A 16,201-nucleotide genomic window follows, 5' to 3' on the forward strand; every position below is an offset into this window, starting at 1 on the left:
CTGCACATACTGAACTAAGATTATGCAATGCAATACAAGAAATATGTTTTTATAATAACTATCATTTACACTTTGTCTAATATTCAATAGGCACACCAATTTACTGCATGACAATACAGCATATACCCTTTCTAGGAAGTTTTTGGTATCAATTCACTTAAATATCTATAAATTTTCTTAGCCTAGAAGCCCAACTAGACACTACATAAGGCTAACATTAAGCAATTGGCAATGTGACAGTTCACAGTCAACAAACAGGATCATGGACACATTATTATGCACCACTGGCTAGAAAATTAATACACAGAATTAATTCATAATACACTTGATGTAAATTTATATTTTTTGCTGTCTCTTCTTTCTCTCAGCAACCTGCTACAAACAAAAATGGTCAATGCCACAAACACAGAGTTCTAAAAGCTTTCATCTGTGCTTTATGCATGCATTTAGAAAGCCCAAAATGTTGACTAAGAAATATGAAAGCAAGTGATGGCATATTTCTCCCATTGTGCACTCAATGTGGACGGCACCTTGCCGCAGTGTAACAAATGAATAAAGGTTTGACAAGTTCAAAGCAATATTTCAGCTGATGACTTCAGTTTTTACATGATGAAAAGTTAACTAATCTAATAGTGTAAGAAAATAAAATACATGTATCATGAACACCAGTCTCAATGGTGCATTAATACCAGTCTCAATTAATGCAGTCTGGATTTATACATCATCTTGACAGAATTTTTATGACAAAAAAAAAAATCAACTTTTTTTTTTCTGTTACTGAACTCTATACATGTGTACATGAGTATGTGACAATTTTGCACCTGGTTATTCATGTTGTTCACAATGACTGGAGGAAAATGCATTTTTAATGTGTCGGTAAGTATCTATTGGCAGCGACCAAGAGCTTAAGTATCGGTATACAAGTAGCTTCGTTGTTGTTGTAATAGGTTTTCATATAAATTGACCTTAATATCAGCAGGGTAGTGGTTCACAGAATATATCAGAGTAAGATCAGTAAAAAAATATACATGCATGTATAGACCATGAAATACGAGTCACTCCAGAGACGTAACAAAAGTCAGCAAGACAGAATCCACAGATTACCTGAATACAAAAACCTCATGAGCATGTAAATTACAGAAATTTATGTAGTGCATGAAGACAATACCATTTCATGATCATCTTGGGAGCTAATTTCAGGGTAATAACTAACAAAAAGGAAAATTTCTGTTGCAAACAAAAGATAAACTGTTAACAGTAAGTCAACTCATTTTCTATCAACATAAGCCTTTGTCTGAATTTCACATCACTAGAAAGGGGTATCCAGTGGTTTTATATTTGCCTGCATATCTTTTTTCTTTCTCATTTATTAATGAACTTGCAGGACCACAATCAATTGTACTAATGGATTGTGATCATCGTAAATAGCTGAACTGTGGATAGGAACCTGAGCTGGTATTCTCACAAAGCAGTAACTTTTGAAGTGTGAAAGGCTAACGTATCTAAAGATGAAAATTGCATATGTAAAACATTCTGACATGGTCACTGACAATTTACTGGCTTATCACTTGATCTGCATGTATGTTTAAAAAAAAAATTTTGTAAGCAATTTGAGTGTGTGTGTGTGTGGAAGGGGGCACTGCGGTTAGTTAAAGTTTTGAATTGTTGTTTAAGGCTGTGAATGATGATGAATTTAATTTTATGCAGCTGTCTATACCAGAAGGGTGAGATCGAACAGGTGCTTATGTTGAGGAATTCCTTCATGAAATGTCACCCTGACACAATGATCAACACAGTCAGACAACACTGAACAGGACATACTGCATAAAACCTGGAAACATCTAATTTTGTAACTTAATACAGCATTTCCAAGCCCATACTGTCTTCAAAAGTTCATTATAAAGGGCTAAGAGATGTCATTTTTGCTTTTTTTATGCTATAAAATTAACACATGATGTAGTATCATACAATAAGTTCAAAAAGCACGGGCCTGCAAACTTGATAATTATCTTTCTGACGGGCTGGAAGAAAAGTTCAGGGAAGTCAACATGTCATGCTTTCACATCTCTGTGGTACATCATAAGTAGAACAATTCAGCAGTGTACTTCACAGTCCAGTGTTCGTGGGCCGGCACGGGTCAAGGGCAGACAACTGCAGACCAATCACAGACTGTGCTAGATTTGCCTAAGGCGGAGGGTCACCTCAACACAGATTTTTTGGTTAAGCCCCCCTGGACTCTCGCCGTGTCCACAACATCCAGTAAGTTTTTAGAGTCCATGGCCAGTACATGGGCAGCCTGTAACATGCTCTTTCTGTACTCTGTATCCAATGTTGTCGTGCTGTACTGCTGTGCCAGCTTCATGGCCTGGATTAGGGAGGCCATGTCTTTACTCAGCACTTTGTGCGCCATCTCAATCTAAGACAAAGAAAACAAAATATGTTCAGTGTTAGCCACCATTAGCCACACAATTTCAATCCCATAGCAATTTAAAGCATATGTATGAAAGCAGGAGAGCTACTGGTTTACACTTTATTTTACTGCAGACCACAGTTAACTGCATAGAATAGATGAACAAATGAAAATGGTTACAGGCCAAGTGGGCAATATTTTAGCCATTTCAATATTGTGGCAATTATTCACACAGATATCCAACTCTGAAATCCAATCAAAAATGCTTCCATCTACTTACACATGTTTATTTATTTATCTGACTCCTCATCTATCCCGTACTCAAGAATTTTTCACTTATAAATGGAGGACACTGGAGTGCCTGGTATAAATATCTGAACATTGTGAGGTACATTTGTGCACATGTTAGTGAAAGACGTTATCTTGAACGAACCTTAGACTTCACAAATGGGTAGATGAGCATCACTGATGCTACACCAGCAACGAAAACACAGGAATGTAACAATTCCTTGTCCAGGGTCAAGTTTGAACTTGCACCTCACCTGTGCTACATACATGTAGATGCTCTACCAAAAAAAGTCATTGAAAAACGCATGCAAATTTATTAACAATAAAAAGCATTGTCCAGTTCACGGACTTTACTTACCTGACTGCTTTGCTGTCCTGGCAACTTTGTTACCACATCATCTACACTACCCAGAAGGCCTCTTAACTCCAAACCGACTTTCTGTAACAAGAAAGCAAAACTATATGGCTGTAACTCTACATATTTCAGGGCATGGAGTTTACCACACAGAATTATGCATTTTTCACTTAATGAATTTTATTTATTTATTTATTTGATTGGACTTTTATACCATACTCAATAATATTTTTAATATATTTTAAACTGAATAAGAAATTGTGTTGTCATAATTACTACAATGATTTTCACACAAAAAAGCACCACTCAATTGTTGGAGTTTTTGGTCTTCTAATAAATTTCAAACCTGACTAAGATATTAATGATATTTAATCTTAATACCAGCAAATGAAAGTTTGCTTGGCATGAATGTTTAGAATACTTCTTCTATTCCTAGCTAAATTAAACAGGAAAAATCACACGATCACCATCATTTATTTATTTATCTGACTGGTGTCTTACACCATACTCACGAATATTTCACTTATACTACGGCAGTCAGCAAAAATAAAATTCATCTATAATGAAATAGTGGGAGGAAACCGGGCACGGCCCTGTGGAAACCACAACCATCTGCATATTTCTGGCAGACATTCCCACATATGGCCACAGAGGAAGCCAGTATGAGCTGGACATGAACTCCCAGCGACGGAGGCTTCTGGGTCACTGCGCAGTGCTGGCACACTAACCACAGGCCACACAGGTCCTCACTATCACCATCTGGATGTAAGTTTACCTGGTAACCAACTATTTCATTACGGCCGAATTTTTTTTTTTTTTTTTTTTTTTTTTTTAAATGAAGTACTGACCTTGACAAGGTCAACATAATTTTCTGCTCTTGCCATATGGACTCCTCTTGACATGTCCATCACAGCCCGCACCACATTCGTAGTATACTCATACACCTTATCACCAGTTCTTTCAATGTCCGCAGTTGGACTCGGCTCATACTGAAAACAAAAGAGAAACAGAACATAAACAAAACCTACAGATAAGCAGTTCCAATAGAACTGATTATCCAACAGTACTGATTATTTCAGCAAAGTTTAAAGCACACTGAGCATCATGGATAATTTCAGGCTACATAAGTAGTTCTGTCATGAGAACCAACATATTTTAAGCTCAAGCAAACCAATGTCACTGAGATGTTTGTCTCGATCTTGAATAATTAGCACAGTATTTAAAATAATATCATTGTGCTATGAACTGGAATAAATTGATGGAATCATTTGTCAACCAAATAAGCATTTGTTAAAAGGAAATGATAATTAGTTCAGAGCGACCTACTCACAGTTTTTTCTCCTGATGCTCCATTTTCTGTGGCTTCACTGGAACTACTAGCTGTGCTGCTGCCTGAAAAAAATATAACCAGTTATGATTTTAATTTTCATATTAGCTTGGACTAACAAGTCTTCACTTTCAGTACACCATGAAACAAAACCAAACATTTTAACTTTTTCATTTTCAAAGAGTGATTCATGTCAGAAATGTAGCGCCACTTGTTAAAGACAAACATTTTGTTCATTGTTTCATATATTCATGATCTCTAGTTATTTCCACTTGATGAGGCAACTAAAATATCCTACCACTCAAGCTGGAGTTTCAGCAAGGAAATTTAAGGAGGTAATTATGTACTCACTGGAGTTCTGACTGGTAAGTCTTGGATGACACCTGGGCCCACCTGGAGCACTCGGTGGAGGTGTGTTCTCTTTGGCACTGTTTTTCTGAACACTACTTGATAGTTTTTTCACCAAGTTCTTCTTTTGACCATCCTGCAAACAAGAGTTCAAGTAATAATGTGATCTATCATGAAGACTAAAAAGGAGAAAACAACTGGGTTTTTATTCTATTTTAAGGCATTGTATGTATATATCTATGCTTGGGATTTTACATCGTATTTCACAATTTTTCAGTCATATGATGATAAAGAGTCATTAAGTGTGTGAACAAATACTGTATCTTCTTGTGGCAGGGACAGTCGATTCCGTCGAAGTGCTGCTGCCACTGAAGCATCATGTCAAAGACACCAGACATGACACCCAACCCAGTCACATTATACTGACACCGGACCAACCAGACATGTATCCTTTCTTTAGCCTCTCAGTGCTGAGCACCAAGACTCAACAGGGATTTGATCCTATGTCTGTCCACTGAGGCAGATGCTCTAACCAATGTCTCTTTGAAGCGATTTTTATGGTATTGTGTTAATGACGATACAGATTTACCTATTATATATAGCAAAGTGAGTATTCATGCTACCAACACGCAACAAACCATGGACATGGGCTGAGTACTTTTCTTAATAATAGTGTCTGCTACAGCACAATGTGGCTTTTTCTAGGCGAACAATTCTGTTTCCTATTAAAGGACTGTAGATTCAAAATCAGCTGTTCTGGAGAGAGTGAACTGCAAACTTACACTTTCATGATTGAAATGTACAAAAACTATGACAGTGTTTGTGAGTACACTTTTCTACCTGGACCAACTGCTTTTCCTCAGAGAGCAGCCATCGTGCATCTTCCTCAGATTCTCGTTGTTGCTGTCTCATGCGGTCCTCGAGTTGCTGCTGCTCTCTCTGATCCATGTACTTTTGCTGCTGCATTGTCATGTGATCAATGGCTTCTCTTTCCTGTAAAGGAAGATAACTGACATCACAATCTGACAGGCTAGATGACTATAGTATGAATGAATGAATGAATGCTTGGGGTTTAACGTCATACTTGACAATTTTTCGTGTGACGATGAGGAGTCATTACGTGTGTAAATATATACTGTGTCTTCTTGTAGTAAAGCGAGTACATGCTGCAAAAATGCTGTCCCCACTCAACTATCTTGCCAAAGACACCACACATGCCACGGGTCTCTCAACTTTGAGGTGGATGCTCTAATGCCAGCAAAGCAGTGTGACTATAGTATGTAGTTTAAAACAATTTATTAACAGCTGCAGACACCACCGCTTTCATATTTAATACACCGATGGCCTGCCTGATGCATTACGACCAATATAATTATTTATCTGACTGGTGTTTAATGCAGTACTCAAGGTCTTTCTCCTTCTGTCGTATCAGGAACATAACAACAAATGCTTTCTTAAAAATATTTTACGTGCATTTATAATTTGTGCAACTGTAAGTTGTTAACAAAGACCTAGAAATCTTCACTACAAATTACCTATGTTAGTTACATGTACACTTAAGTATAATTAAGTTTGTAATGCTAGTCATACACCATTGAAAGGAGAGCACAACAGTTCATTAATGCTCAATACAATCTGGCATATGCTCATATTAGTAGTATACTAAAGCAAAAGTGAAAAATTACATCTGTGTCAAGACTTTGTTATCTTAAAAGTTACTCAATGTACTATGTTACAGTTACTACAAAGCTGAAACAAGCAACAATTTAGATTGCTTTATAAGTTAACTGAGACTCACGGCAGGTCAAAAGGCAGATTAAAGAAAAAGTAAAACACAGGCACATGAATTTTTTCACACACACACACACATATGCTCACAAAACAACAACAACAAACCCATGGATGAGTTACTTAAACAGGAAGATCATTTCGATTGTAGTGCACAGGGCTAGAAAAATGTCTAAGACTAAGAGCAGACATGCAAAAGTCCGAAGTTTTCCTCTGTGTAAGACTACACACAAGGTTTCTATACATATGTCTCTAATAGTTGTTTCAACCAATATCTGGAAATCACATAAATTTCTGTTAGCATACCTGAATGTTGTTTACCTATCTTGATGATCAGCATTGAATTTACTGAATACCTGCTTGATCAATCAGCCTCTGATCAGTAACATTACACATTAGGTCTAACTACAAATTTGATTACTAGGAGAGGTTTTGATGCTGTCTATTACTTAGCCAAGGCAGTGTGTTAGGTTAAAGCAGCTTTGCTTGACACTCACATGCACACTCAGGGGTCTTCGGGGCGAGCCGATGCTGGGGATTACAAGGGAGTGGCGAGGAGAGGGTACCTGTCCAGGTGGAGGCCCCTCCATCATCTCACGCTCAGCGATGTATGCTCCAGCAGTGTAGCCTGCAGACTGGTACCCTGACGACTGTGCCCCTGAGGAGACACTGACTGCCGCACTCGGCTGAGCGGCTGTTGTTGTAGGCAGCTTACTGTAACCCAGTGAAGAAGGGAAATAACTCTGGTGGATTGAGGGTCCTCCTGGAGCAACAGTATTGACTGGTTCATGGGCAGTCTCTTCTACCTGGCTGTTAAACGACTTGCTGGGGTTTTCGAAGCTGGTCACAGGTGTACTGTGCCCAAGTGGTAAGTTAGAAGTGCTGCCCCACTGGAGTTGCTGAGGTACAGACATACTGTTGTTTATACTGAGATTAGGGGTGGAGCCTGTTGCCACAGGAAACGGGGGCCGTGTTGGCTGGAAGAAGAGGATGGCAAGTTTATCAGTAAAAAGTCCACTAATTAACATTCAATTGACATGATTACAGCTGTTAATTTAAAAAAACTACGTTTGGCAGTGGGGTGGCGTAACATGAAGTGCATGGCTGTCTTTTAATGTGGTAATGTGGCTAAATACAAATTATCATAATATATTACAGACCAGTGGTTAAATTTGACCAAAGCTTCTAGCATGTATATATTCATAAACTGAATTTTTGATTTAATACAGTAAGTTTTTAATACAGTGAGTTTGGTGTAGGCTTACCTTTGGAGGGGCTTGTTCTTCCTCTGAGCCATTAGAAACTGAAACAAACAGGACAATACATAAATATTAGGTTCTTTCATTTTCTTAATCAATGTGTTATAACCCTATTACATTCGTATACAAACTACAAAGAGAGAAGGGAGTTAACGCTCACCCCATGAAATGGCTTGAACCCTGCGATTATCACGTCTCATTTCCTCCTCTTGTCTCAACCGCTCCTCTAACAGAGATTCCCTGGAAAACAATTAAACAGGTTTGCATCAGAACAAACAAATGCCATGAATCACTGGGATATGGTAAAGCTGACTATGATGAGCTTGGACTGAATTTCCTTTTGCTGTGAGCCATAGTAGTAGCTATAGTTACCCTAATTACTCAACCTTTTCGCATATGAAAAAGGAATTTTCAGTGCAATTTAAGCAAGCTCTTAGCTTCACTTTGTAGACCTAACTATGGTTGGATTGGCAAATTTCAGGGCTTTATAAAAAGTATAATGTTATAATGTTACACAAAATAATGATATGCGAAAAGGTTGAAGAATTACATAAGTGCAAAATAAAGATGCTTCCTATCAGTCCACATTCATGTGTCAACACATATGCTGGAAGCCAGCATGAAAAGCTTATTTAAAGATTACCTTGGGCAGCAGGTAACTTACTGTAGCGTCTGTTTAAGATGTGAAAAGGCTGGCCTCTTGGAGGGTTCATAGGACCAGCAGGCACACATGAGATTGTAGAGGCCTGGGGGACAGCCAGGTGGGAGGGGCAGCCTCTCTCCTGCCTCTATCTTCCCTATCACATCGTTATTCTTTACCCCCTGGAATGGCTTAACACCATACATCAGGATCTCCCAGATACACACACCTGCACAATAACAAAGTAAATGAGATTTTGTCACGACATCTGAGGAATCTGTGTAAGAAGACAAAACTACATGTCTAGATACCCCAAAATGGAGGCAAAGTTATAAAAATGTGCCTTGGAAAGCTACATCAAGCATTCCATGCTATGCAGACTAAAATCTCTCTAGAATGCATTCATTATTAAATTATTTTTGGGGCAACGAATTAACCATCAGATGTTGTTTAATGTTGCTGTATGAATTGTTAAATTTTTCAGGCTTTACATTTCGTCAAATGTTTCATGTCCTCATGGAAATCAGTACACCAACATACCCCCAAATTTCCTGATCATAGTCTCTATTTCAATAACACAAATGAACACACAAACAACCATATATAAAATGAAGACATAAGGTATTTACATTTATTGAATGCTAGTTTAGTGATAAAGCCAGTTTTTCATGCTAAACCTCAGCTAACTTACCGAACATCCATACATCACTGGCTGTGGTGAACCTTCTGAAGTTAATGGATTCAGGGGCCATCCACTTTATAGGCAGTTTACCTTTGGAAGCTGGAGTGCAAGGGCAGTATGCACCATAAGTATACATTTAACAGCATATTGGCTAAAACGTCAGGACATAACATACCCCTGGTACAGCTTTATCAATACTTGTTAAAGTTTAGTTTGATTTGAATAAAATAATATATAGCAGATATCATACTCACATTATGGATTGGTCTTATTTAAAAAAAAAAACGTTCCAAGAAAAACAATCGAAGCCAAGTAACTGAATTACTGCACCTTCACCGTGTCAGCTGGCCCAGCTGGAGTATAGGCCTACCCTGGCGTATAAAACCAGCCTTTCCTGACTGCTTGTACAAGGCAACTCATGATGTCATTTTTCAGTATATGTGCATATTTAAAAAAAGAAAAAGATAAAAATACTGATATCTGAACATCAACCTAGTGAAAATATATCTTTGCTATTTCCCTTCACAAAACACTTAACATGCTGTTTTCCGGGTTGTGTTCTATAAACTATGCTATCCAATATTTAAAGTTGATGGTTGTGTGGCATTATTTACAGGGAAACATTCAACACTCCTCTGCATTAGGCTTTATATTCACACGGTTGTCTTGAATCTACCAATCGCCTGTCTACCTCCCAACTGGTGTATGCAGTCCATACAAGAATGGAACATGGGTGGTTGCCGTTTGATCACTAAATAATAATGTTGCCTTGCATGTGTGGATTAAACACCCATGACCCCATGAAATTACTGAAAATGTACAGTACCTTTGTAATAGCACTGCTCTTCAACCCAGCGAGACAAGCCAAAGTCTCCCAATTTCACTGTGTCGTGGGCTGACACCAAAACATTTCGTGCTGCAATATCTCTGAAAACACAAATGCAACATATTCTACATAGACAAAAATGTTTGGTTAAGAAAGAAGGTATGATATTTAGGATATAACATTTTAACTGGATGACAAAATACATTTATTATTATAAAGCACTCTACATGGTAAGGGTATATTATCTATTGCAGTTTAAATGCAATTTCAAACAGAGAAGGGCCCTCACTAGACAGAAAGTCAAATGAATTTTGCTGAAAGTTTGTAATGTCTAAAATCCAGCTATAGCCATAGCCATGCACATTCACAAGTAAATTATTTTGAGTGTGGCATACAATATCAACCACTTAGACAAATAAATAAATGAAAAGAAGTTGAAAGAAGGACAAAACTGTCTTTCATTACTTTCAGGTATAATAATGACTGTTAGTGTGAGGCAAGAGTGAAATGTTTTGGTACTGACTTACAAAACTGTGATAGCTCTATAAAACATTTTGAAATTTTTCTCTAGCCAGCACAGAAATCCATGTGGCACACTCACATGTAAAGCATACATAAGAAAGTAAGGTTACCTGTGAACAAATTTTTTGCTCTCAAGATACGAGAGCGCTGTGCTAAGCTGATAGGCATACATGATTAGGGTGGTCAGATCCAGCCTGTGGGAGTTGTTTTGAAGATATGCCCTCATCTGGACAACAGATAAACACTCATTTAAATATGAGTACAAAGGCAATCAGACATCAATAAAACAAATCTGTAACTGTTTTCTTGTATTTTAAAACACATTTTTGGGGAGACATTAACCAACACCTGCTGATGTTGTGCAATGATAACAATAGTTATCTGGGGACATATTCATGTACCATTAAGTACTCAAAATTATATACCATAGCAAAAAAACGCGTAGCCATTACACCACCATAAGAGTTACGTACTCATAACATTAAGTGGGCTTCAAGAATCCTGCGCCAGACGGATGATAGAAGGACATAATGTTATTTACAGTAATATCTTACAGCAAGAAATTTTTATGATAGGCTCAATTAAACAGATGATATCATATTATCTAGAGTTACCTCTCCATGCTTAGCTAACTCCATAACAATCCACACTGGTGATGTTTCTGAACAGATTCCAATCAACTTCACAATATGGGGATGATCAAACTGACGCATAATATCTGTAAAGAGAAAGAAACATTTTAGGGTACCCAGGCAATCTAATTAAATGCTAGTCTACATTTTCAGTACAAATAGTTACAACTTTTGAGGCACATTTTCATATGGTGATGTTCTGAGAAAAAATTCATGATTTTCTCTAAACTTTGCAAAGTTCATCACCTTTTCAAATCATAACTGGAATAGATATTCATGACTATTCAGATTTTATCATGACTGTTGGGGCATTGTATACATGTATATATATAAAATTAAAACTGTAATATTTACTACACCAATTCCTTCTGATGTGACAAACTACATGGCAACGGAAATTAAGCATTGCTAAGACTCAAACAGCTTATTATTCTGACAATAAAAGGAAGTTCACTTTTTCCAACTTACAAGCTTCCTCAAGGAATTTTTCTGTCATAGTATCTTCGTTGTCTTCTTTACAAGTCTTCACAGCAACTGGAACCTCCTCATAATCCTGGAGAAAAAAAAAAAACAAAAAAAAACAAAACAAAGATACAATTAAAGTCATAATTCTGGACAGCAGTTTTCCCCTCTTTCTTCAGTATATTATTATACTTGATAATTCATTTAAAATTTTAATATGTCGAATGATAAAATTATTAGCACTTTTAATTACTCTTGTTTATTTCTACAAAGTGCAAGTTTTATGGATAATTTTCATTACTGTATCCATGAATACTAACCTATGTTAAAATGTACTTATTTAACTCTCCGAGCCGCAAAGCGACATAGTCGGTGCAAAGAGAAGTTACCATGATGTCAGAATGTCACCACTTAAAAGGTCCATAATGAGTTACTCATACACCTTTGTCATTTAGTAAAAATGTTTCCAAATGTATTTATATTTACACTTGTTAAAAAATATGACATTACAGAGAAAGATATGCATGTTAACAAACAGATATTCCTTACCTTATCAAAAAATACACCTTTATAAACATCTCCAAATTGTCCTTCACCAAGAATTTCAATCAACTTGATGTTTTCTCGACAAATTTCATAATTTTTGGCTGAAAAGAACAAATTTAAATGTCAATCAAATATTCACACATTGATCACTGACAAAATAGAAAAGGACAAAAACAAAAATTAATGTGTTCCCTCAAAAACATTAAGAATTTTAAGTTCACATTCAAATACAGCTGCAGAACAAATACATTTTTACATGATTCACAACATACACAAAATGAGCATTTGGGAGTATCTTTGGATAAATGCAACACTATTTAAGTATAATAAATATCTCCTTTGGAAACTTGTACACAAATGTGACAAAATAATCATTATCTGAAGATGATGATATACTTCATAACAATACAACCGTATAGAAACAACTTGAGTAACAAGCACACAATATGTGGAGCAAATGCTATTAGTAAGTTACCAATATATGATACAGTAGCTACACACGTCTCAACAGCCCTCCTATGGAAATACCTCCATCACTTTCTCATCTGATATGCCATGTGTACAGTAATGACTAACAAGACATTGAAACCAACAGAAAACCAACTTATTCCATTACGTAAGTATCACGTAGGATGCAGCCTGAAGTTCTTGACTATATTGACGACACAGTTGCACAGCTTATCCCAATATTTCATTTCTTTGAAACTTAGATTAGAGTTTTTGGAAGGTTGTGGCTAATTTTGAGAGGAGAAAGGGCAACCCTGATTTCGCACAAAAATAAATTGTCACATTAAATGAATGAAAGACTGAGCATTTTGAAAGTATCTTGGATGTGATGTGTACTAAAGCCACTAATGAAAAGGGTAACTAAATTTTATAATTACACAATTTTTCTCTTGAGTGTTTATCAAAGCAAAGAGAAAAATTAAAAGATATGGCGGCACTGGCTAATAAAAATTCTATGCTCATGTTGCCAACAGTGGCTATGAAGTAAGCATAAATAGGGAAAAGATGTTCCTTTTCTGTGTACATGTACATAAGACTGACAGTGTAATAATATACCAAATAACACCAAAAGGTCATTATGTTATTTCATCATTTATGCTGAGTACCCTACAGGTATGTGTCGGAACACTAAAAACAAAATGCCTTATTAATCCTGTGTACATGTAGAAGTTTACAGCGTTAGGTAGCACAAGTATCGTTATGTAACTACAATGTGCATGTGCATTAGGACTAGCAGATATAAAAATGTATGTCAGGTAATCTCTTAATAATATCATTTTATTTCAATTTTTAAATCCCGAGATAATTGCAAAACGAATTAAAGCTAGAAAGATGCACCTTTTCTTTTTTAACAAGTCACAGAATGAATTAACCAATGTATCACACAGTATAAGATATGTCATAACCTCCATGCATATATGATGCGGATTTCATAAGCAAACCTAATAACTACGAACAAATACATTCCATGCTGTTATTCAAATACATGTACATACAAAAACTACATTTATTAATAAAGAAACTACTTGGAACTTCAATGAGCTGTTAAAGCTATCTTGTCTAAATATGGATGCCATTCACTAAAATGACAACCGCCCTGAACATTCTACTGATGAGAATGCAGCACAGCATTTTTCTTGTTTTACAAGCACAGATTGAAATACTTTTGGTTTAGCTGTTCTTACAAATACTACCTATTTTCGCACATCTGTCAAGTTTTCACCTCAGCAGTATCATTCAGTCAAGTTATTTACTAAATGCATCACGATTTGTTTGTTGACAAGAAAAAAAAAAAAAAAATCAGATCACTGCAAACAAGTAACCTGGTCATGCCACCTAGTGGACAAGAGGTAGACAACTCACACTTTTGCTTGGCAGATGAGAGACTGACTTGCCCAGTCAACATTGACTGGGTCAGAATAACTGCAACTGATGGGAACAAAACCATCCCAGTGTACCATATTAAAAGTATTTTCAAGTCAAATTAATAAGCTCTAGTATAAACACCTGAATTATAATGCTCAATTTTTCTTCAAGAAAATAAAATCTGGAGATATTACAAAGAACTTAATGTACTCTTGTGCACAACTACACAAGTTTGGAAAGGAAAGTTTTGTTTTCCTGATGCTTGGGTCAGTGTACTTCTTGTAACTTGCAATTCACATGAGCCAAAGAAATATTTTTTTTTTCATTTTTTTTTAAAGCATAACTGACATCAAATTAAATTCTACATGTTCACTACTGCTAAATGCTGCTAGAAAACCCAATGGTGAATGGCAAGGAAAAATAAAATCATGGCCAACAAAAGAACTGCCCTTTTTTCTACTTTAATCTTAAAACTTGAAAATAATAACTTAAAATAACTTCTACACCTATTGTGCTAAAGACTATTCCGAATTCTTACCATCAGGGGTGCTATAATCTCCTTCCTCTTCAACTATTTCAGCATAGTCAGACACCCCTGCCGAGGAGAAATTAACATGGCAGCTCACCAAAATGCAAACTGTAATACACATGCACCAATGCCATCATACAGTATTGTAAACCAGAGACCTGTGACTGGGGGAAGAATTCCAGATCGCTCTATAAACTTTTGGTGAAGCCCTAAGCCCAAATTCAACATGTGGAGTTGTAACCTGTACATGGCATACAAATCTTTTTCTTTTAGCTACCTGAATCAAATTTTCCAATGAATAAAAATGTATAGAATACCACATTTATTTTTTACTAATTTTACTTTATGCTGTTTTTTAACAGAATGAATCTTTGAGCATTAGAAGCCATTACAAATAAGCGAAAAACTTACGCTAAAAATTCATGTATTAAACTCATTCTGATACCCTGGTTACAGGCCTCTGGCTATAGACAGCAAGTACATGTAATCCAATCCAATAAGACAGTCAGTAGAGTCAGAGAAACAAAGCGGTCACATGACCAAAGCAATAAGAATAACTGAATACACATGCTCACACCGCCATACGCTAGACAGGAAGCATTTCATAACTCCGAGCACAATTCAGTAGTGTCTGCATTCCACAGGAGAGAAATTTGTCAACGAATTGGAACAATCACGAAGACAATGAAGTACGAAGAATGTGATTGGCTGATTTTGACACGGTACATGGATGAGTTTTTGAATGGCCTAAATAAGCCAATCAATGCTGAAGGATTGAACAAAAATCCCTAATAACTGCAGGGTAAACAGAAAAAAAACATACACACACACAAAAATTTTGACTGCCTTTTTCCACCACTTTTTTGTAACAGTTCATAAGAAGATTTTGTGCAATCCTTTCAGGTTTCTCTGGGTGATTTAGAACATGTCAGTAAAGAGTACAACTCACGGTCTGTGGGACTCAAGGGTGCAGAGGCCTTAGTGAAGTTGACTGGATCTGAGCTCTTTTGAGAACTACAACAAAAAACAAAAAAACAGAAACAAAACAAAGGTCAGTATTAAATGAACATTTTAACTGAGCATGTATATACAACTATAACATTTTGAGCTAAGTTTAATATAAGCTTCTTATTCCTCCCTTCTTTTTTTTCTTTCTTTTTCACAAATGTTTTTTGATACTAATCTTTCAGAATAGCTCTTTATTTGAATTGTTTCTACACACATTTTTGCAGAAAAGCGTACCTTGAAAACACTGACAAACACATGCCATAAAGTATGTCTTATACACAAATACTGCAGGTTAACTTGTTTCTTACCTTGACCTTGGTGTTCTTGGAATCGTTTCACCTGGGTAAACAGTGAGATATAAGAAATAACACTCATTTGGAGTTATGTTTCTTTTTTTTCAAGAAAAAGGACAACAAACTTTTGCAGGTAAAAATAATGTGAAGAATTTTTCAGTCAGTTTAAGTTTCAAGAAAAACAACTGACACTGATTACATCTTGTCTATGTAACCTAGTTACTCACTTACATCCTTCCAACTTTAACAATCACTAACAAATCTTATACCATGTGCATGTACAACACCATTTTGAGAAATGACAAAATAAAACAATTCCTCACAACCGACACACATGATGTGATATTTTTAATTAGATATGATCCATTGTGACAGTTATGCTACACGTCCATCTAAACAAGGTACATATAAATA

The 16,201-nt window shown here is 36.2% G+C and overlaps 1 protein-coding gene across 1 annotated transcript in view; it reads right to left on the reverse strand.

The window, feature by feature from the left end:
* Positions 1–1,614: 1,614 nt before the first annotated feature.
* The window catches only part of LOC135471188 (focal adhesion kinase 1-like), a 48,204-nt gene continuing 33,617 nt past the window's right edge, over positions 1,615–16,201 (reverse strand). The window contains 20 exon segments of the mRNA XM_064750295.1: positions 1,615–2,416; positions 3,057–3,137; positions 3,902–4,042; positions 4,384–4,445; positions 4,732–4,864; positions 5,569–5,721; positions 7,014–7,493; positions 7,782–7,819; positions 7,936–8,015; positions 8,440–8,644; positions 9,107–9,196; positions 9,924–10,024; positions 10,556–10,671; positions 11,060–11,163; positions 11,546–11,630; positions 12,089–12,186; positions 13,955–14,020; positions 14,496–14,552; positions 15,436–15,500; positions 15,803–15,833. Of these exon segments, the coding sequence (XP_064606365.1) occupies positions 2,198–2,416; positions 3,057–3,137; positions 3,902–4,042; positions 4,384–4,445; positions 4,732–4,864; positions 5,569–5,721; positions 7,014–7,493; positions 7,782–7,819; positions 7,936–8,015; positions 8,440–8,644; positions 9,107–9,196; positions 9,924–10,024; positions 10,556–10,671; positions 11,060–11,163; positions 11,546–11,630; positions 12,089–12,186; positions 13,955–14,020; positions 14,496–14,552; positions 15,436–15,500; positions 15,803–15,833 (2,405 nt within the window). The 3' untranslated portion in view covers positions 1,615–2,197.

The sequence above is a fragment of the Liolophura sinensis genome, chromosome 7 (assembly GCF_032854445.1).
Source record: "Liolophura sinensis isolate JHLJ2023 chromosome 7, CUHK_Ljap_v2, whole genome shotgun sequence".
In the NCBI taxonomy this organism is placed as follows: Eukaryota; Metazoa; Mollusca; class Polyplacophora; order Chitonida; family Chitonidae; genus Liolophura; species Liolophura sinensis.